This window comes from Sciurus carolinensis, chromosome 3, assembly GCF_902686445.1.
Source record: "Sciurus carolinensis chromosome 3, mSciCar1.2, whole genome shotgun sequence".
In the NCBI taxonomy this organism is placed as follows: Eukaryota; Metazoa; Chordata; class Mammalia; order Rodentia; family Sciuridae; genus Sciurus; species Sciurus carolinensis.
In genome coordinates, this window is record NC_062215.1 from 112,386,264 (window position 1) to 112,410,432 (window position 24,169).

Genomic DNA, 24,169 nt, shown 5'->3' on the forward strand with positions numbered 1-24,169 from the left:
ACAAAGTACACTAAAAAAGTCTCATAGATTTTATGGGGAAATTTCACTGACCTTTTACTTAAGTCATAAATGTCATATGAAGCTGTGTAGGAATGCCTCCATTGCTAGAAAGAAAACAAACATTTCAGGCTTGTGTGATTCTTAGTAGTTTGGTCACTTACCACGAGAGCTTAAGAGGACAGGTACAATAAGATTGTATAATCCTCAAATTTCATTTTATATTATAATTCTCTATTTAGATTCCTAGAATTTTAGAATTTTAAAGTATATTGTAGCCATCTGTTACAAACTTCTCTGGACTTCACCTATAACTTTGCTCTGGCATCATCTCCTCCAAGAAGCCTTCCCAGCAACCCAGTGAGCCAAAGGGTCAAAGTGATAAAAAGAAATGAGCTATCAATTGTTGCACAACACTACCCCTAGTATTTGGCATAGCATATAAGGTGCCTATTTAGGAAAATGTAAATTGTCACTTTTCACCCATCACACTTGCAAAATATTTAAAAGACATGATTCTCTTGGTGAAAACATGGAAAAAAATGTTTACTTTTGTACATTGATGGTAAAAATGCCAAGTGCTAAAGATTTTTTGAAACCTACTTGGTAATATGTATTAAAATTAAAATACATATATCATCAATTTTTAAACAACCATCTCCAGAGATGAAAATGAAAATCAAACTAAACCTAAAGTAGCTAAAAGAAAAGAAATAAATTTAGCAATGACCAGATAGAGAACACATAATAAAGTCAAAAATTGATTCTATAAGACTAGTAAAATTGTTAACACCATGAAAGTGAGAAGAAAAGAAAATACAACTGTCCAATATCAGAAACAAAAAATGGGACATCACAATAGATTCTACAAGCATCAAAAGATTACGAGAGTGTTATGAACATTTTTGCCAATAAATTATAAAAAGCACAAAAAAATTCCTTGAAAAAAAATCTTAATAATAGTGAGAAAAAAGTATGAAATCTTACATTTTATGAACAAATTTAATTCATAAATAAAAACTTTAACATAAAACACTAAGTCCAAATAACTATCAGTGAACTCCCTGTTATTTATCCAAATGAATGAAAACGTTTGCCCACACCAAAACCCTTCACACAAATGTTTACAGCAGGTTTATTCATAATTGACAAATCTTGGAACCAGGAAAGTCTTCAACAATAGGTTAAAGGATAAACAGTCTGTAGTAAACTCATACAATGGGATACTGTGATAAAAAGAAGCAAGCTATCAAGCCACAAAAAAAGACTGGGAGAATCTTAAATGCATATTGCTGCATGAAATGGCCAATACAAAAGATTATACACTGTATTAACCATATGACTTTCTGAAAAAGACCAAAGGACGAAACCATTAAAAAAAAAAAAAAAAATCAGCGGTTGCTTGGGATAAAGGGGTTAAAGAGGGACATACAGGTTGAAGACAGGGGACTTCCTGGCACAGTGAAACTGCTCTTTATGATATTACAGTGGTGGATCATATCAAACATTTTCCCAAATCCACAGACTGTACCCTAATGTAAACTAGTCACTCGAGTTAATAATAATGTATTGATATTGACTGTTCAGGTGTTAAGGAATGTACCCCAAGTAATGAAGATGTCAATCATAGGGAAAAACCAGGGAAGAAGGGATGAAAAACATCTAGGAATTTTCTGCTTAATTTCAGGAAACCTAAAGCTGCTCTAAAAATATAAAGCCTATTAATTTCTTTAGAAAATAAATTAGAGCTATGACTTGGAAGGAATTTCACATAGTAGCATTAAGAAATGAAACTTAAAGAAAAATATGAAAATAGAATTCCATTTTTATAAATTAAGCAATAACTAAAAAGAATCCCCATATACTTTCTCAGAGTTATATAAACAAGGAAAAATATATAAAATATGATGACACATACACTAACTCTGGGGAGCCAAACAAAAAAGGGGGAAATGACTGAGGCATATGAGGATAAAGAGTCTGTATATGATGACATCTTTGCATTCATAAAAATTACAATCTTTACTTGTATAATAAACAATAAATATATTTTAAAAGAAATTCCTTGTCCAATATGTTTGTATTCCCAACCATATTCTTAATGTGAAAATTGGGTCTTATTCCTCTTTACTTACCTTGAGTCTAGTGTAAGTTATGTAGTGGGTATAAAAGAAATAAATGAAATTACAATAAAGTTCAACTGTGTCACTGAGAATGAGATAGATGAAATGAGCAGCTGAAGGACACCCAGCTACATGATAGCAGAGCTGAGACACAAGATAAGGGCTCCTAACCATAACTACTAATCATTTCTCTTCCTTTTATGTTTTCAAGTCAATGAGTATTTATCAAATTGCCACTTCCCGTAGGTCACACAGTTTTTTCCCTGAATCCTGGCTTATTCTGACACACCCCATACTTGTTTCTGGGCAACCTTGAGCATAATACTTGCTAAAGCCAAAAGATGTGGTATCTGCTAGAAATATTAAGAGCTGAGTTTGTTTTGGAATGACAAAACCATCATGGGTATAAAAGGGTATGAAAGGAAACCCAAAATGTTTAGTATGTTTACTTCATTTCTTAAACAGACTAATCAGTCTAGTTAGCCTGTGAAGACAGAAAGCTATCATCTACCAGTCATTTCTCTCCTTGAGCAGCTCCTAGTTCAATGGGGGGCGGTGCAGGCAAGTAAACTATAACCACTGGATCAGTGTGATGTGCCAAGAGATATAATGAAGTTGAGTGAGGAGAAGCAGGAATCATAAATCAGGCCTCAACGGGGGAGAGAGGCTTCTAGGACAGGTGATTCTTGGGCCGAGTTTCATAGTAAAGGACTGCCACAAGAATAGGTAAAAGGACACTGTAGCCAAGAGGAACTGAAATGCAAAGATAGGAAAAAATCATGTTTAAGAGCACAGGCTTTGGAGTCTTCTAACTTGTATGTAAGTCTTCACTGTGTAACATCAGAGAAGATTATTTTCTAAACTTCAATTTTTTCCTAGGAAAATGGGGATAATTACAGCAACAATCTCAGATGTATGAGAATACATATAAAGCAAGGTCATGGAACATTACCAGCTGAGGTAGATGACATGACAATTATTATCTCCAGAGCACAAGTTAATGAGAGGACTAGAGGATAATACTAACTCACTCATTTATTTGTAGTCACTACCTAGAAGTGATAATTGATCATTCTGGATGCACTAAGTCAATCTAGGAGAAGGCATGAAGTAGGATCTGAAAAACACTGGAGAGTGATCCAAGGAAATGTAATAGAGTCAGCCTTTTCTTTCTTCTGAATATGTTTCCTGGGATTTCATCAGTGAAGACATTTATGCTGCCCATAAAACTCTATTAAATAAACAGAAGGAAGATCAGGAGAGTAGAGGAAGCGGATAAAGGGAAGGGAGGAAGGAAATGGGTAGTACTGGGGATAAAAATGGAGAAAACTATGGTATGTGCATTTATGAATATGTCAAATGAACACCCCACTATTATGTATAACTATAATGCACTAAATTTTTGTTATTTTTAATACAGACAACTGTTATTCAGTGGTTCTCAATTCTTGCTGCTCATTAGAATAATCTATAACATTAAATAAAATTTTGATGCCAGATTTACCCTAGAGACTGCAATTTATTGACCTTGGTATTGAACCTGGACTATGAGAATTTTTAAAAAGTTCTTCAAGTAAATTTATCTTATGGGTAGCAATAAGAAGCACTGAATCACACAAATGAATCTATTAATTGAAAATAGAAATGTTAAAGTTGCCTTAGAATTCTGATTTGCTTATAGTTGATGGGTTTAGCAGAATATAATCAAAGAGTCTTCATATCCAGGAAACAGAGCTCAGCACTGTGGAAGCAGAGTAAATATTTTGATTGAGAGTCTCCATCCTGAGATGGTAAATGGAGTATTGGATGCTTTGCTTGGCCTGAGTACAGCAGTGTTGGTGTGTGAGATAAGGCCATTTGATATTATTTATCCCAGAGAGAAAAAGTCAGGGATAGGAATTCCCAGCTTTGTATTTCATTTTCAATACAGAGTATCTCTACAGGTTTTCAATCTTTCCTACTTGTCTTAAAAATTCCTCTCTTTGACAACTGTTGTCAACTCCATGAGTAACCAAAAAGTTGCAAAGTTACAATTGATTTTTTTTATGCTAAACATAAAGAGGATGTATGATCAAGCACTGGCTTTTCCTGAGCGTCTGAGAATTCCACATTGGGTGGGTGACTGGAGGAGGCTCAGTACTCTTGGTGACAGAGCAGAGGCTCTCTTCCTTAGAATGGTTGTGTATGGAGGTATATGAAGGTTGGGAGGAGGTCTGGGGCATCTTAGGGTCTCTTCTGGAGGATGGGTGGTTTAACTTTTCCAAGCAAATGTTTACTAAAGGTCATACTACATGTAAAGCTAAGACGAAGGATGTAAGGAGTCAAAGCACCTGATGTACAAGTCAGACATGTACACTTACCTTAAAATTATACAATAAATGCCTTTTACAATTTTATTAACTTATGTTATTGGTTCTATAACACAAAACTAATTACACTTCTTAGTATTTGAAAGCACTAAAAATAAATTTCCTTTGAAACATTAGTTGGACTTGTCTTTTATGAGAACAATTTTTTGATGTTGAACTAATGAGTTTTTAGTGACTATTCTATTACTTAGGTGTCCATCTTAAAATGCTGCATACACTTGAAATTAGTTACAAAATAACATATTCATACATTTCTTTAAATGTCACAGAAAGCATTTCTTTTACCTTCACATAGTTGTATTCTAAGAGAATGAACAGCCCATCAGGAGATACTGAATAATCACTAATGGAATGTGGAAAGTCTTCCTGTCAATCAAGGAGAAGAAAGAAATGTTGGACAATGTAACTGCCATCATTGAGCACTTACTACATAGAGGGCACTGTTCTAGACATATGGTTTGTGGCTTGGGAGCACCCAGGAGAGATGGCACTGTAATCCACACAGATAACCATGACATGAGGCGATCAGTGTTAGAAAGCCGGGGGTGGGGGTGACGGTGGGCAAGGATTAATTCTAACCAATGAAGGATGGCTGTGAGGGTGGGGATCAGGAGCAGAGAGAGAAATTCCTCCATAGGAAGGGCACATGAGCAAAAATCAAGGTGTGGGAAAGATCACACAGGTTTGGGGGATATTTAAGGGTTATGGGTGACCCGAATATAGTATGGATACATAAACACAGTGTAAGGGCATCAAACTAGGAAGAACTGGACCGAAATATAAGACATGGAACTATGACCTGCTTTTGTATTTGGAAGTGATAGCATCTTATCTATTTTTTTTTTTTTTTTTTTAACAAAGATAATCATGACCCAGTGTCTGTCACTTAGATGTGCAGGGGGTTGTGTCAGGCTAGATTTGGGCAGTGCTAAGTGATCTGGTCTCCAGAATAGATATGCACAAGTCAGAGCACTCACTACCACAAGATTAATTGAGGGTTTGAATTAAGACTATCAAGTGGAAACAGAAATCTGTGAACTACTTGACAGGGAATTGATAGGGTTTGTTGAGTAGCTAATTATAGGGCATGACAGTAGAGTCAGAGAGGAATGTGATGTTTCTAGTTTAAGTGACTGGGAGGAAAATTAAGACAGGGAACTTGGCAAGAGAAATAAGATGCTTTCAGCTTGCTCCGACAGCGAAGGGGAGATAACTAGTTAAGACTGGGATGCTGAATTTAAAAGATCTGCAGGTCATCCACAGGCAGGAGCTGGCAGGTTATCGGAAATTGAAGTTTGGATCCTGGGAAGAGGTTAATGTCAAAAGCTAGAGAGGAGAGCACAGGAACTGTGGAAGTGCATGGAATTCACCAAAGACAGATACAATGAGGAAAGAGGCCAGCAAGTGAAGACAGAGCTCAAAGGAGCACTTACATGTAAAAATATGAGCAGAGAAGGAATCATCAAAGGAGACTAAAAAGTAGTGAAGGCAGGGAGCATTTGAAGGAGAGAAAGATCCACTGTGTTGTATGCTGCAGAGAATCCAAGACAATGAGAAAGGAGAGTATTCATGGAAAAGAAGATAGAATTCGTGAAAAAAAAAATCCCCAGAATTTCAAGCATGATTTAATTAGGTGGTGAAACATACAAATGTACTGTTCTCCAAGAAAGTGGAGTTGTTTCCATTTTCAGCATTGAATAGCAAGATATTATTTTCTTGTTTGTAGAGATATTCATGATCTAAAGAGAGAAAAGAGTCACATCAGTATTTCAAGTTGCCATTAAATATTTGCATCAGCTAAAACTTATGCAATAAATTTTAAGATTTCAGTTTACACAAGTACTAAATAAACATTTCTAGATTGGGAAAACATGAAAGGTGAATACTACACACTAGTACTTGTTCGATCTTCCATCATTAGTGTCAAATTTCAATTTGCATTTAACTTTTTATACTCCATGTTAAGGAAATTCTTTGGTTTCTCTCTGTGTTCTTGCCCTTTGCACCCTAAGTAGAAGGGGAAAAAAAAACTCTCCAGGGAGTTTTTAAAAGCAAGGATTATATTTTTTCAGTGCCATAAAAGCACCCCACAACTCAAGCTAACCAGGATGGACATAAGCAAAAAACTGCACCACCATGAAATAAATTCTTACCTGAAAACCACCGCAAGGAGTAGACCTTCACTCGGAAAGTATTTTTCAAGTAATCAGTTAGCGAGTAAGTTCTCCGACTGTCAGCATCATTGGCTGGTTGAAGAAAAAACAAGTCAAATGTTCAATACTATAGAATAATCTAAGTTTTGGATAAAATAAACAAATGAATCTCTTAATATGAGAGGAGGCGATATGGTTCCTTCTCTATAATGTAAGTGCTCACCAGTAGAGATACATTTGCAAAATGCAAGGCACATTTTGAAATATTTCATAATGGATGAATGTTATCAAAATGTGCTTACCTAAGTTGGGCATAGTGACACATGCCTGTAATTCCAGAGACTTGGTTGGTTGAGGCAGGAAGATTCTAAATTGGAGGCCAGTCCCAGAAATTTAGCAAGACCCTTTCTCAAAATAAAAAATAAAAAGGGCTGGGGATATAGCTCAATGGTAGAGTATCCCTGGGTTCAATCCCCAGTATGGCCAAAAAACATTTTTTTAAACTATAAAGCATAAGTATGTGTTCACTGTATTGTACTGGTGAGCTTCAATGTGAACATCTAGATCAGCAATGGACAATAGAAATAAAATGTGAGTCACCCTTGAAAAATATTTAAGGTAAAATTAATTAAAATAGCATATTTTATTTAGGTTAATATATCCAAAATATTATTTCAACATGTAATTAATATTAAATGTTATTAATGAGTTCTTTCACAGTCTTTTTTCATATCCACTCTTTCAAATCTGAGTTTTTGCTCACAGCATGTTTCAATTTGACTAGGCGCATTTCAAGTTCAATACCTGCATAGGGACATGTGACTAATACCTACTCTAGTGGATGGCACAGGCACATCACACTCTGCTGAGTCCCTGAGGTCCATTTCCAAGCCCTCTTGCCCCTCAGAGACCTCTAAGACATTCTCATCACACCCTTCAGGGATCTTTGTTTCTCACACAGCTTTTCCTTGAACTTGGTGGAATCTGTGTGGTTCTGTATTCTGCTACTAGGGACCTAAATTCAAAATCTGAAACATTTTTGATATCTCCTTCTCTTTTCCTATCACTTCCATCTCATTGAACCTGCTGATGCTTCCTGAGAAATCTCTTTCCAGTCATCCCTGCCATCAGGTTCATTCATCCCAATCCGTTTTCTGCACTATCATTGGAGAGATTTTTCTAATATCACTTTCACCCTGCTGAAAGCCTTCCATATTTCTCCATTGCCTATAGGAAGACAGAAATGCCTTAGCCTGGCGTTGGCACCTCCCAGTCCAACATGACTCTCTCTCTCTGCAGGTTCAGGTCTACTCCCTGCAGAAATTCTCAACCTGTCCCATGATTTGCCCACTGAACCCAGGAGACTCTCTTCCACTTTCTCACCTCTACTTTTTGTCCCAAGTCAGTTTTCTGGGATGTATTCCACTGCTTTCTTCCCTCTGACTCCTATCTCTTTCATGAAGATTTCATTTCTGCTTCCTCTGACTTTTGCTCCCAGACTCTTTGGGCTCTTGTCACTTCATGACTTATGTTGACAACCATTTTCCATTCCTGCTTGAGTATTCTATTCAGCTAGGCTACATATTTTTTAAGACAGGGTCTTTTTTAAAAATATTTTTTTGCATCACTTCTCAACACCTAACACAGTTCGATGCCATAGTGTGCAAGTACACACAAAAGGTTTTAGTTGATTAACATAGGATTTTATTGTACAAGCATAATTGAAACAATGTGATTCTTCTGCAATCCCAGAGGCTGTCCACTGCTCATAAAGAGTTCAATCTCTTTTCCCAAATGCTTGACTTTTGCCACATATAGCAAACATTCACTCACACAATCAGCCCCATCATAGCACTCCTATATCTCCTCCAGCAGCACCTTCTCTTGTTAATTTTTCACAACTTATGGGAAGGTAATTCTCTAACAGGAAATGTTCTTTCAAAAGGTAGTCTTGAGATTTTATTCCTGTAGACCTTATCTGGTAATAGTCTTGTATCTGCCTATAAAACCTTCCGTTTCAATAGATAACTCTGCTACATTTCACTTTATAACGTCATTGATTTTGTTTAAACCTAGTTTGTTAAATACATTATGGAAGTTTGAAAGCTAGTAAGGTATGCATGCTAGTTAGCAGAAATATAGAAAGTGCATGAAATCAGTACTTGGGCTTGTCAACCTTCAAACAAGAAGTAAAGTCTTGTGCTACAGAAAATATTTGAAACTCACACGGGGATAGTAACTACAAATCTGAATTTGTTCACTGATGCCCTTAACCGTATGTACCCAGCTCTTTTTTCATACATTCAATAGTTATAAAACAAACACTATCTGGTAACTATTCCTGAAAAATACCCTGCTATCAAGACCCATTAGTCTAAAGCAGACAAAAAACACATCCCAAATTAGTATAAATAGAGGTATAGATGGTCATAGACATTCACAAAAAAAAGTTCTACTTTCGTGTGTTTATATGGATATCTACCTGAACATAAAGAAAAGAGAACGGTGTTCATGTATGCTCACATACATATATGAATACTTAACAAAACAGTCCTGTCGACATAGAACAACCATCACTGGTTCTTGACTTTGTAAGAAGGGAATGAACTGAACACCTATAATAGATCACACACGTACTATCTCATTTGAGTACTACCTGCTGTAATTATACTCGCCCGTGGTTTTTGAGGGCAACACCCTTACATCTGGAAAAAACTGAGGCAAAAATTCCTGTGACGTCACCCAGTGTCCAGAGGGCTGCTCTTTCCATTCACAAAGCCTTTCTCACTGAGTACTTACCTCTCCCGCACTCCTATGACATCCCTGGATTTGTTCTTTCACCAGCCCATGGCTTTTGTACACCATCATCTCTACCACATTTGGCTCCTTTCTGTTCACGATGGCCTCTGTGCATTCCTCTGCTGATGTACCAGCTATGAACGTTGATGGCATACTCTCGCTAAGGCCAGGGTATCCTTTGAGGCCCACCCCTACTTTGGCTTGAGTCAGGTTCATTCAACTGCCTTACAATAACCCTGCAACCTGGTTTCTCTGTATTAGCTACCTAGTCCCAGAGCAGCATGGCTAAATTGGAGCAAGTAGAACAACAAATGTTCCCTGTTTTTTGCCTTGCCATTTGATAAGCAGGGCACATTGGAAGACAGTTTGGAAACATCTAGATAAGCGAGTTCTGTGAGATGTGAGTGCCAAGTCCAGGTTTTGACCTTTAGCAAGTTCATAGTTTGCTGCCAAGTTACAACCTATTCTGTCAAACTCTTATAGGACATGCTCATGTTTCTTCTTCCTCGTCTACTTGTTCACTGACAGGGCACTGCTGCAGCAACAGATGAAGGTCTTTGGCTGCCTGTGTGGTTTTCCTGGTGCGGCCTGGGACATGTCGTTCATGTGACTTATTGGTTCAAAGCACTGTGCTAGCCAAGTAAAGCAGTTAATCATATGTTACCCATCATCTCATGCAAAAAATCTTAGATTCAGATCTTCTTTAATTAAAAATTAAAAGAAAAAGGTTAGTAACAGTATGTTTTATTTATTTGGATAGATCAACTCTTAGGTTGAACCACAGGGAAAGAACATTTTTATCAGACTTAAAAGGTAACTAACATCATTTAAAGTGGTTAACCTAATAAGAAATTCTCATCAAATGGTGGTATCTTAATAATCCTTGCTTTAGGATCAAAATTATTTCTGAATAAAAGTTCCAGAACAATAAAGTCCAAATAAGAAAATAATGTAGTTTCATGTTTGGACAAAATATTTACTGAATAACTACAGCATATTTTGAATACTCATATGCCCATTCATAATAAACTATTTTTTTCTTTTTTTATTTATCTTTTAATTTTTTACAGACTGCATTTTGATTCATTGTACACAAATCATTTCATTTATATGGTTGTACATGATGTAGATTCATACCATTTGTGTAATCATACGTGTACATAGAGTAATGATGTCTGTCTCATTCCACCATTTTTTATACTCCCCCTCATTTCCTTCTACATAATCTAAAGTTCCCCTATTGTTCTCTCCCTCCCCACCCTCCCACCCTCATTATTAGGAAACTGTTTTTAATCTGTCTTGAACTCTGACTTATAATATTTATACTTATAAAATTTTTGGTATAAAATGGCTAATAAAATACATTTAACAGGAAATATGCTCTTTACAGCTCACACAAGCATAAAGTTGTTCAAAAAACAGACAAAGGAGGTATCTGGTTATGGAGCTCCTGCGCTCCATATGGTAATCAGTTAACATTCCACATTGATGCTTGTATCTATAATGGATACAAACAAATGACATGGGTGTCACTTCAGAATTTGTGCTATCACAATAGCCTTGACATGGGGACAGAGGCAGAAAAATCCATATAGTAGAAGAAATTGATCAGAAGGATTCTCAGATCCTGTGGCTGGGTTACCAAGCAACATGTACAAACTACCACTCATCTCCAATGATTCAAAAACTAGAAGGGATTGAGTAGCTGATGGCTTTGAAATCAGAGAATTCTGGTACCCTTGCCTTAGGGCCTTAGAAAAAATTGCTAAAACTTTGCTATAGTTTCAGTGATGATATCTCCTCCAAAATTCATGTTGAAACTTAATCCCCATCATGGTAGTTTAAGAGGTACAAACTTTTGTGGAAGTACTTGAATCCTGAAGGCAGTGTCCTCATGAAGGAATTCATGCTTTTAAAAAGAGTTGGGAAAACTAGCTTAGGTCTTTTTGCCCTTGTACCTTCTACCATGTGAGGAAGCAGCTACAGGAAGATGCCATCAATGGAGTAGGATATTACCAAGCAGGGAACCTGACTTCCCAGACTTCCAAGACTCCAGAACTGTAAGAAATAAATTTCTATTCTTTATAAACTATCCAGTTTCAGGTATTCTGTTATAGCAGTAGAGAAGGACTACGACAGAAATTAGTACCACAGAAGTGAAGTGCTGCTGTAAACACATACCTGATAATGCGGAATGAATTTGGGAACTGGGTAATGAGTCAAGGCTAGATAGTTTTGAATTGCATGCTAGAGAAAGCCTGTATTACTAAGAATGGAGCATTTAGGGAGATTCTGGTGAGGGCTCAAAAGAAGAGGGAAACTGTAGAGATAGCTTCAGTCTTCTTAGAAGTTATTATAAGTGGTCACGATAAAAATGGTGGTAGAAACATGTGGAGTAAAGGTTACTCTGATGAAGGTTTAGGCAGAAAAGAATATTTTTTTGGACACTGGAGGAAAGGCACCCTGTATATTGTGGTGAAGAAACTGGATGAATTGTGTCTGTGCTCTAGGGTTTTGTGGAAATTAGAATTTAAGAGCTATGAACTGTAATATTTGGTTGAAGAATTCTCTAAGCAAATTGTTAAGGGTATTCCATGGTTTCTTCTAACTACCTACAGTAAAATATGAGATGAGAGAAATGACTTACAGACATAATTCATAATCAAAAGGGAAATAAACATTAAGTATTTGGGAAAGTGTCAGTTTGGCTAGGAAAAAAGGCATCTTTGGAAGAATATCAAGGGTGTGGCCAAGCAATTATTTGATAAGAAGGGTAGTATGTATAGAGGGAAGACAGACACTATTTGTATTGGTCTGTTTTGTGCTGCTATAATAGAATACCACAGACTGGATAATTTGTAAGCAATAGAAGTTTATTTGACTCATGGTTCTGGAAGCTGGAAGTACAAGACCAAGAGGCCACTTCTCAGAAGAGCCTTCTTGTTGGGTTATCACATGACAGAGGCATCACATATCAAGAAAGTACACAGTAGAGGAAAAGAGAGGTCACACTCAATTTTATACCAAATCAAATCCTTAAATAAAACATTAATCTTTTCATGAGGGTAGAGTGTTCAACACTGAACAACTTCCCTTAATCCCATCTCTGACACTCCTGCATTGAGATTAAATTTCCAATTCATAAACTCTGGGGGCAGATTCAAACCACAGCATTATTCAATAAGACAATGAAGAATGAACATGAATGCATTTTGAAGATTATTGGTCCTGCCCTTCTCATTACTGACCCAGAGTTCTGGGAGAACAGAACTATATCGAAAGAGGGGTCTTGGGTGACCATGGTACCTCAGTATTCACTGTCCTGCACTGCCTCAAGTTCCCTGTATTGTGATGCTTTGCTCCTCAGTTGCCCTATTTGTGACTTGAACAAACCTAATAATTGCTCAGATGACCACTCTGGAAGGTACAAGCCAGAAACTTTGGTGGCACGTAGTACCACCTCAGCAGGCATAGGGTGACTGACCTAGAGTGGCATGGCCACTTCCACTTGGATTCCAAAGCATGCCTCACAGAGCCTCTGGGCCCATGCAGAGAACTATCACAGGGGTGAGACCACTACAAAAAGCCCCCACTTGGGCAGTGCTTACTGGAGCTATTGGGATACACCTGCCCAAGTGACTCCAGAACTGTAGATCCACAAATGTACAATGTCAGCCTGGAAGACCACAGGCATAAGACTTCAACCCATGAGAGTTGCAATATGAGCTATGCTTATTAGGAAAGTCATAAGGATGGGGTTCTTTGAAGCCTTGGGGACCCATGCCCTGCCCCAGTGTGTCTGAAAAGTGGAATATGGAGTCAATGATTATTCTCAAAACTTCAGATTTAATGTTGCCTGTTCTGTTGAGTATTGCACTCATCTGGGACCTGTTATTTCTTTCTTCTTGTCCTACTTGCCTATTTCCCCCTTTTGAAATGGAAATGTTTATCTTATTCCTGTCCCACCATTGTGTTCTGGAAGCAGATAACATGCTTGATTTCACAGATTTGCAGTTGGAGAAAAATTTGCTTCAGGATAAGTCTTTTCTTGATGTCTCAAGAATGTGATTCAGATGAAACTCTGGACTTCAGACTTTTGAATGAATGTGATTCAGATGAAACTCTGAACTTCAGGCTTTTGAGTAAATATTCTGAGTTAAGATTTTGCTAACTATTGAGGTGGAATGAATCTTTCATGCACATCAGAGCATGAATGTGGGGACAAGTGGTGGAATGCTATGGTTTGAATGTCCTTCAAAATTCATGTTGAAACTTAATCCCTGTTTTGGTATAAGAGGTAGGGCCACGGCTCTGGCAGTTACTAAGTCTTGAGGATGCTGCCCTCATGGGTGGATTGGTGTTTCATAAAAGGTCTAGAGGGAACTAGTTTAGCTCCTTCTGCCTTTTGGTTCTTCTGCCATGTGAGGTCACAGCATGAAGATCCTCTCCAGACACTGAATGCTGGCACCTTGATCTTGAACTTCTCAACCTCCACAGTTGTAAGAAAATTAACTTCTGGAGTTCATTAATTCCCAAAATTAACTTCTGGGAGTTCATCAATTCCCAGTATTTTGTTGTACCAGCACAAATGGACTAGGATGAACATTTAAAGTCTCAAATTTTTAATTTATAAAATAAAAATAATAACAGTATTAAGCTCATAGGGATTTGTAATGATTAAATGAAATAATGAATGTAATAAGCTTAATTCAGGACTTAGAATTTAGGAAGCCCTACAGATATGCTACAGTATGTATTATTGCTCTGTTCTAAGATGAATTTAAAAAGAGTCTCTTCCCCAGAGCACCTAGCAGTGATACAAAGATCAAGAATTTCACTGCAATAAAATAATAGCTAATTAAGTTTCACTATGTTCATAATTGCAAACATTCCTAATAAGGCAGTAGGAGGCCATTACAATGAGAAAACATCTAGGACAAGTGCAATCTAATGATTTTCTAGGTGTTAACGAACATCACTTCTCTCTGACAGGCCTAACACCATCCATAGCATCCATTGTATAAGGCAGTAGTTTACAGAATGAGGGAAAACACTAACTTAATGGAATTAGAGAATTTGTGAAGAATGATGTTCCTCTGATTATTAAATATAAAGGACATTAGAATAATATCACAATCAGTAGATTTACCTTCTCGACAAAAGAAACATTCATCAAGTGACATCTGACAAATGTGTTTCCATTTAGCTAGAGTGTGTAAATATGGGAACTTGTACCATAAACATCTACTTGAGGACCAGAGTGTTAGGTGACCAGACTTTTATTGGGAATGTGAACATTGTCTTTTCAAATGTCTATCTGAAATGGTACAACTTGCGTTTTCCAGAGAAGTAACAGTTTGGAAAAAAGCAAACAACTTGATGGGGTAGTCAGGCACCGCTCTAGCCTCACGTCTTCTACTCACTTATCATTCCATTTAGCTGCACTGATCTTCCAGCTCTTCTTCTGACACAGCAGGCCCACTCCTGCCTGAGGAAGTTTGCATTTACTATACCCTCTTCCCGGGATGTTCTTGCCCAAACAAACGCCCAAGGCTCGCTCTGTTACCTTCTCTAGATCTTATTTAACTTATGCCTTCCTTCTGTGGGCTAGTACACAGCTCCCTCTCCCAGGGCATGCTCTACTGCCCATTTCAATTTTATATTTTTCCTTAGCAGTGATACCATATAGCATATATTTTACTTATTCTCTTGTTTACTGTCTGCCTCCCTTGATTGCAGGTAAGTTCCATGAGGGCACTGATTTATTGTTCATTTTATTTACTATAATATAGGACAGTGCCTGGCACATGGCAGATGATCAATAAATAGTTGTTGAATGAAAGGATAAATACCAGGACAATACAAAAACAAGAACCAATAGCTCCAAGCACCCACATGTGAACTCCAAGTGGTTTTGGTTTTGGAGAACAGCAGGCCTGGCCAGATGGCTCTAGATAGATTGGGGATGGAAGCTCCAGTCTGCCTCTGCCTTCCATCAGGATCCATTCTCTTTTCTAAGCCTGTGCCAGTCATTTATGCGCTGTTTTTCAGTTCTTAATATGCCCTTTTCTGCCCAATAATGCTGAAAAGGAGATTTACAGTTATATTTCCAAGATCCTGAGTCTGCTGGATTCTTGTTAGGTTTTGTTGACAGGGAAAAATAGAAAAAGATCAGGCACCAATAGGAGTGGAAAAAGGACTCCCTTTTTCTTGTTGATCCTGCCAGCATGTGACCAGAAGTAGCCCCTGGCCAGCCTCTAGCTTTTTCTGTCTTTTGTAATATTCATTTAACATGCTTCAGCTTGCCTGTCAATGGAACCAGAAGCAATTGGTTGCACTATACACCTGAGTGTTTTGTGTCTAGATGATTTGTGTTCCTCTTCTTTCTCTTTGTTCCCAATCCCTCAACATAGCTCCTTCCTGCAATTACTGTCTCTGGATGACCTCCGAACTACTGTTTTGCTTGTTTATCTGTGCAACCAATTTTTATATTAAATACTTTTGCTTAAATATCTAATGTGATTTCTATATTTGTCATGGTACCCTAAATGATATTAGAACCTACATATCTTGCCTATAAATAATAAGGTCTCTATCAATTGTATGAATATAACATCTGGACCAACCGGAATACAAAGATAAATTTAAAAACAGTTTCTTCCTCAAAGCACATAGCAGTGATGCAAAGATCAAGAATTTCACTGCAATAAAATAATAGCCAATTAGGTTTCTTTCACTGTGTTCATAATTGCAAACATTCCTAGTAGGGCAGTAGAAGGACTTTGCATTGAGAAAACATCTAGGACAGATGCACTTTTTTTTTAAATAGCTAGATGACAAATGTTTTGGCTTTGTGGGCTGTGTGGTCTCTGGTCTCCGATGCAGCTTCTCAAGTCTGCCCTTGTAGCATGAAAGTCATCACAGTCAACCATAAGTAAGTGAGTGGGGTAAAAACTTTACTTATAAAACTAGATAGCCAGCCTTAGCTGTATTTTGATGACCCATCTGGGCACCCTTCAAAAAAAAAAGTATTCTTAAGATTGGTTTTAAAAAAGATGTTGAAATTGAAATTCAGATGGCCTTGAAACAATATAAACATACAGAGCAGAAAAGTGAAAACTGGCAGTGTATTCATGTCTCAATATGCCGGTTGAGATGAAGATACCTATATAACTGGTGAAAAATGTTGAGCCCAGTTGACTGCTGTCAAAGCAGTGAGGAGGCTCCATGCACACAGAAAGTGGGCCCTGAAGCAGGATTGCTTCATTCCTTTATGAAATAATTTTTTTTTTCTGATTATAGTCACTTCCCCTACCCTTGATAGGAGTCCTCTGGAAATAAAGCAGGACATAAGGACAATAAAGGCTCACATTAATTCTTAGGATATTTATGTCCCACTAAGGTACTGGCAGTGGGCCAGCATGATCCAAAATGATGAGAAATAGTTGAAAGGTAGAAACTTGAAGTGTGTGATACGTGATCCACAGGCCTGAGAAACATGCAACTATTTTGGCACAGGGTTGGTTTCTCATGACAAATACTTAAAAATAGGTGTAGAGACATGAATGCAAGGTGTTACAGTAAGCTAGGAATGATCTGTCGGTGTTCAAAAGAAAATCAATGAGAGAACATCAGTGTTTAGGGAAGCAGGAAGCTCTAATGCTGAATCATCAAAGAGCTCTCCAGAAATACATATAATTTACAAGATTATTCTTTGTGACAAAAGTTTGCCATCCAGGATACAAGGAAAAACAATCACTGCAAGTCAAAATTTCCACAGAAATTAGCCCATTTCCTGTATTTGCCAGGCAGGCAAGCCTTTTGGGAAAGTGGGGTCAATGTTATTACAGTATCTGACACTAGGACTGTTAAGGAGCAAAAAACGTTGAACATACATAAAGAATAATATTTATGCATTCTTATAGAGTGTGCTGGGCAGTCCTAGGCATTGTATACTTTTCTTAATTCATTTATTATTCTTATTCTCATCACATTTTACAGATGAGACTGAGGCACAGACCAGCACAGTCATAGTCTCATGATTTGTGCAACAAACTACATTTGAACAGGCGGTATGACTCCAAAGCCAGTGTTTACAACCTGCTAAACCTTTCTAAATACCTAGGGAGTGACTATTAATGCTATGCCAGAAGTTTTTTCGTGAATTGGTGATGAATTAGGCTTTCTGCAAGTGTGAATTCAACATTTGCCACTAATTTAAATAGGTAGTCTGTTGGAACTTTATTTGTTCTAGGACTCTGAAGTCAAAAGGGTGTCAGTTCTTATCTTGAATTTTCACTCTGGAGTGCATTATGGATGGCAGCCCTATGGCTTTAGGAAGGAATCTGTATCATTCTCACTCTCTTTTCTAGGATAGATCTAGTCACTTTCATCATCTTTTCCCTACACTCACTAAAACATAGTCAGATAAACCCTAATACAGATCTTTTTCCTTCCTTTTTTTAATCCCCTACTCCCTGGACTCTAAATATGATACAGTGCTGAATTGCAGGCCATGTTGTATCCATTTTGAAAAGATGATGAAGTATATTCAACACAAAGAGTCAATAATTGCTCTTACAGCAAAAGTCACCCAGGGCTCAATCTTCTATGGTGCTTGTCCTTCCTGTTTAACCCTTTGTTTAGGACTCCAGGGAGGGGCCGACTTCCTCCTGATAGTCCCTCTGTAGACTGTGTCTTAGATCCTTGGCAGCCTGATTTCTGTGGGAATTCATTTTCATTTTATCTTTTCCTTTTCCAGAGTCTTCAGTCTTTTCACCACTGACTTTTGCCCTGTCCCAAGCACACGGAGGGTGTGCCTATCTTAAAGAAACAGTTTCCTGACCTTGGGGCCTTCCTTAGCCACTCCTTATCTCTCTTATTATGCTATTGACAACTATTCAAATAAGCAATCTATATGTGTGGTCTTCATTTCCTCACCACCCCTTCGCATGCCTCTTGATCTATCCCTTTTTACTTAGTTCATACTTATTTCCTTATTTTGTCCTCATATTTTTATTTTTTATTTTTTGTGATACTTGGTGCTATACCAGGGTCATGAGATGCATCCATAGTCCTTTTTTACTTTTTTATTTTGAGACAAGGTCTCACTGAGACACTAAGGCTGGCCTTGAATTATTCAATCCTCCTGTCTCAGCCTCCTAGTAGCTGGGATTATGGGTATGTGCCACAACACCCAGTGATGCTTATTTTCTATGTCAGATATTTGGCCAAATGATCAAGCAATTTATATCATTATTTAAACACTTAATCTTAAATTGTTTCTTAATCAGACTACATATAAACAAAGAGGACGAATATGTCATAGCTTTGTCAAACAGCAGCTAGGACTATACTCTGCAAGTAGTATGTATGCATGATCTAGCACTGCATAATTTCACCTTGTATTTATAAACATAAGCATTTTAATCAGAATTGCTGCAATGTTTAAAAAAATTTTATACCATGAAACTAGTGACTGAAAAAGATATATTGATTCAAAGCATAAATACTGCCCTCTATGTGCTGGGCACAGTTAAAAATTTTAAATGTATTACTTGTGAATAGACAAGTGCAAATAATTTAAAAGCAACCATCCATTTGTTGAACTTCATTTACAAGCATTAAACTTGGCAATTTGGTGCCCAAAAGGGACATGTTTTGTCCTTTAGATTTTTTAAAAAATTTATTTTGGTAGTAAGAATATTAAAATAAAACACGAATGGTATGAATCTATATCATGCACAACCATAGAAACAAAATAATGTAACCTATTTGTGTACGATGAATCAAAATGCAGTCTGTAAAACTTAAAATAAATAAATGAATAAATAAACAAAAACAAAAACAAAAAATATTTTTCTTGCATGAACTATACAGGTAATTTCTTTAATTCACCAAATATTTATCCCACCGAACACAGTCAGTGTTCTAGCCAATAGAGTTCCAAAGCTTACATGCGAATAGGGGAGACACATGAACAAATAAATCAGTAGTGGCACGTGAGCCAGGAGTGTAAGTGTTATGAAGGTAATAAAACGGGGTACAGAAGAGGAGAGTCAGTTTGGGGATATTGCTATTTTCAACAAGATGGTTGTAAAGGCTCCATGGATAAGGAAGCACCTGAGCCAAGACCTGAAAGAGAGGAAGTAAGCAATGTGGAGTCCTAAGGAAGAGCATCTCTGTAGAAAGATCAGCAGGTACAAAGTCTCTGAGGGGAGCTGTTACAAAGGGGGACAGTAGAAAAGGAGCTCAGATAAGTGGTAGTCTCCAACTTCTTGGCCTACCATTATGGGGACTCTGGTTTTCACTCAGAGAGATGGAAAGCCACCGAATGGTTCTCAGCTAAAAAAGCCTATGTTTAAATATAATTACCATATTCATTTTTTATTGCTATATAACAAATCATCACAAACTTAGTGGCTTAATATAGCACCTATATATTTGCTCAGATTTCGGTAGGTCAAAAGTCTAGCTCAGCATGGCTAGATTTTCTCCTCAGGGATATCAAAGTTTTGTGGCTAAAACCAAGGTTTTGGCTAAAACTGAGTTCTCATCTGAAGGTTCTGGGGAAAAGTCTTCTTCCAAGTTAAAGTTGTTAGTAGAATTCAGCACTTTGAAGTTGTGATTCTGAAGATTCCATTCACTCATTGACTATGAGCTAGGGCTTCTCTCACCTCCTAGAGACTTGCCCACATTCCTTGCCACATGGCCCCCTCCATCTTCCATGCCAACAACAGCATGTCAAATCCTTCCCAGATCTGATATCTCTGACTGCCTGTTCTGTAACCAGCTATACACTCTGTTTTTAGTGGGCTTATATGATTCAGTCAGGACCAAGCAGATAATCTTCTTTTAAAGTTGACTGCACATTATAACAAAATGAACCACAAGAATAAAATCCTTCAAATTTGCAATCTCAGAGATTAGTATATATGAGTGGAGTGAAGGAAATCTTAAAGGCCACCTTAGAATTCTGCTTACCACAATCACCTTGTCTGTCATGTTGAAGGAATTAAGAAAATGAACAGGGAATTATTTGCACTAATTCAAGTGAAAGGTGAGGGTTTCAGGGACCAGGGTGGTAGCAGTAGAGGTGGTGAGGTAGGGTCAATAGCTGAAAGAATGTAAATATAGAGCAGATAGGATTGCTGACAATTGGAAGTTACCTGAGAATGAAAGAGAAGAATCAAAGAAAATTGCATGAATATGGACCTCAGTGATAGCAAAAGTGAAATATGTTCAGGCAAGATGTACTAATGGCTGGGGGTGACTTTGATGGAGGAAAAGAAGTTTTGAGAGTTGTCCTTTGAGATATCAATTTCATATACAAATGGAGAAGTCAAGTCGGTAGTTGTATATATAAGCATCTAGAGTTTAGGAAAGAGGTTGATCTGAAGATAAAATTTGAGAGTTGTCAGATTATAGATGGTATTTTAGGCCATGGGAGTGGATGAGATCATCTACTACAAAGAGGAATGGGGCCTTAGGATGGATCCGTGGAGTATTCCAATGACAGAAGTCAGAGACATGAGGAAGGAGCTCCTTAAAAAATGGTGGGGGAGGGAGCACACAGTGAGGTAGAAGGAAAATTAAGACATGGTGGTGACCTAGAGGGAGGTGAAGAAGGATAACCAACTGATAGGCAGGCAAGACACAGAGTGAGAACTAAGCTCTGGATTTGGCAACACAGAGAAAAGTAGGGTCCCTGAGAGGAACAGAACAGTTTTAATGGTGCAGTGGGAATAATCTTTATTCCACTGGGTTTATGGGAGACAAAGGAGAGAGTGCAGACAGTGAAAATGAAAACTGAGAAGTTTTGCAGTTAAGAAAAAAAGGGAGTGATAGGGTAATTGAAATGCAAGGTGGAGAGAGATGTTTTCCTTCTTTTTTAAAGGATGTGAGAGATTATAGCATGCTTATGATCCAAAAGAGATGGGCAAAAGGTAATAGTTAGAGAACTGTCTCAGGGTAACAAAATGCAGATGGAATACAGCACACAAATGAAGACTGACCTTAGATGAGCACTGGATATTTCATTCATTGTCTTGGGTGGGGGAAGATGCACATGAGTGCATAGATGAGTTGGTAAAAACTGAAGAAACTCTCTTTAAATGGTTTCAGTTTTCTTTTTAAAACAGGAAGCAAGGTTCTCATCTAGATAAGAATGAGCATGCAGAAGGGGTTTTGGAAGTTTGAAGAAAGGGAATATGTGGAATCATCCACCAGAAGAGTGGCCAAGTGAGCAGTGGGTGGATTGCCAGACAGAACCAAGGGACCACCTGATGTCAGGTTTTAGATTTTCCTTTCAGTACAGTCAAACCACTTTTATTTAGACGAAATCAGTACCATGAAGATTAATTTTTCCCCTGAAAATTTGTCAACAATAACTTGAGTCATCAATTAGATTTCATTAGTAGTATAAAATTAAAGTGTATCTTCTAGATACTTAAGTTATTTTGTTTTTGTTTTCTTATTTTATTTTTCTGACCATTAATTATTTCAAGTCCTACTTTCCCAGGTTAACTTTTACAGATCTAATTTTTATCATCTTTTAAAAAACATTTTTCCATTTTATGGTGTCTGTTTCTGCCATTTTCCCCATTATGAACTGAATAAAATACTATAGTTACAAGTATTTTAATAAGAAAACTGATAGTAATTCCCTTCATATGTTTCTGACTGCCTCAATTGTCTTAGATTTGCATCTTAAATGTTATAAATTCAATTCTTTCCTACTCTTGATCACTTTGAATGGTAAGAGAAAACAAATACTGGAATCAAAATGCTCTTGAAATAAAATTAAGACAAACATCTTTGCAATAAACCCAGATAGAAAAGAGCAAAGATAGGAAGAGGAGACTTAAAACAACTGAGTCTTTGGAGATCAGAGCTACTTTGATCCCTGTCCATTTGCTAGAAAATAAAATCTTTCTAATTTAATAAAAAAATCAGCAACAGCCAAGATATGTGATATGTCTACACAGACCACCCCTTTTCTGTCTTTCAAAAGTCTTAATTCCCCTTCCATGGGCTAAGGAAGTTTCTCTTCAAAACCCAAAAAGTGAGTCTTGATTAATCCTGTCCAATCATTATGACAAATTCCTTTTGCTGGTGATTAATCTAGAAATAGACAGGGAACACAAGTCCAGTCAATAAAGCAGACCTGAAGGAAAGTCTCCATTAGATCAGGGGCCATTTAGAAATGGTCTCCCCACTCCAATAGGACAGACCATGAATGAGGAATAGCAACCTCTTCCTGTGAAAGAGCTATGTGAACAAGTGACGTGCTGAGCTATAGCAGCTATGCCTGCCCATGAGAGGGAACAAGTCAGTTGTCTGAGGATGGCAGAGCTGGGAGACCCCTGGGGTCCTTGAGGATGGTGTTGGATCACTGCATTAACACACTCAAGAACTATCTTACTTTCAGTTTTCTAAAATGCTAATAATAACAATAATAAACTCAATAACTAAACACTTTCTGGTTCAGTATTCTATTACTTGCATCCAAAAACATCCTAGCTGATAAAATCCTTATATAGAATCAGGGATTGTAAATTGCTGAGAACTGAACATGTAGGTGAACTGTGTGCCTGGGCATCAGTGTGGCAGCCAGAGGATTGGAAGGATGATGTTCAGACCCACTAATTATTAACCCTCTATGCTTGGTTGGTTTCCATATAGACCTTTCTGGACAGAGCTTATCACTTACTTGTGAATACTTCCATAGCACTTGATTGTAGTTAATGTTTCCTTTAATATAGTAAATTATTTGAGAACAAGGCCATAACTATCATCTTTATATCTGCAGGGACAAAGTGGTAGCATATAGAAAAAGCTCAATACATACTTGCTGAATTGGAGAATTACCTTCTGTTGACAAATCTGTGCCAGGGAATGTGCTAGAGAAAGCCCCCTGAGCCTGGTCTTGGAAAGGGGCAGTCTTATCTGGCAAGGAAGAGAGGTAGGTCAGAGGAACCTCTGCAGATTAGTTCTTGTGGGAAGAATGGCCATGAAAGCTAGAGAAATCCTCCACTTTGGATAGATAGCCAGCTATTCAAGGACTCATCCTTCTCTCCTCTCCTTCCCTCATACTTCATATTCCTGTACATTCTCTTACCTCCAAAATATATCTCACAAAAAATAGATTTCCATTTCCAGTATGACTACCTTTGTTCAAGTTGCTATCATCTCTTACTTGGACAAACCTTGCCTCCAAACATTATCCATACAGAAGTCAAAGACCTATTTTCGATACATTAATAAGATCATGCCACACTCAGGCTTAAATTTGGTGGCTCAAATTTCTTCTCAAGTCCTTCAGTTCTTTCAATCCCCCTTTATTTTTGACATGGCACTTACTATCATCCAAAGTTGTTTCTGCCCTTGCCTATAATCTGACCGCCCCATGGACTGTGAAGACCCACTGGGGCAGGTTTTTACCTGAACCACTGAGGCTCTTCACCTGCAGCAACACTTGATGTGAAATAAGTGTTCAAAAAATGTTGAATTGACAAATATTGCCTTTGGTCACTATAAGGCCTTAGCTCTGAAGAGGTTTTAAATTTCACGCTGAAAAAGTTTTCCTGCATGGAATAAAAGAATAAAGGAATATAAAAGAAAAGTAAGAATCACCAATGAAACTCATGGCTCTGAGCTTAAGTAAAGCAAGTCTCTGCCACAGAGATAGGATTAGGGTTATAAGATTAACCTGGTTTAATTTTAGGAG

The 24,169-nt window shown here is 37.5% G+C and overlaps 1 protein-coding gene across 1 annotated transcript in view; it reads right to left on the minus strand.

Moving 5' to 3' along the window:
• Positions 1–24,169, minus strand: part of Dpp4 (dipeptidyl peptidase 4) — an 81,175-nt gene that overhangs the window by 47,570 nt on the left and 9,436 nt on the right. The window contains exons 3-6 of the mRNA XM_047546403.1: positions 6,643–6,735; positions 6,137–6,228; positions 4,775–4,855; positions 52–104 (exon numbers count right to left, since the gene is read on the minus strand). Of these exons, the coding sequence (XP_047402359.1) occupies positions 52–104; positions 4,775–4,855; positions 6,137–6,228; positions 6,643–6,735 (319 nt within the window). The remainder of the gene's footprint in view (positions 1–51; positions 105–4,774; positions 4,856–6,136; positions 6,229–6,642; positions 6,736–24,169) is intronic.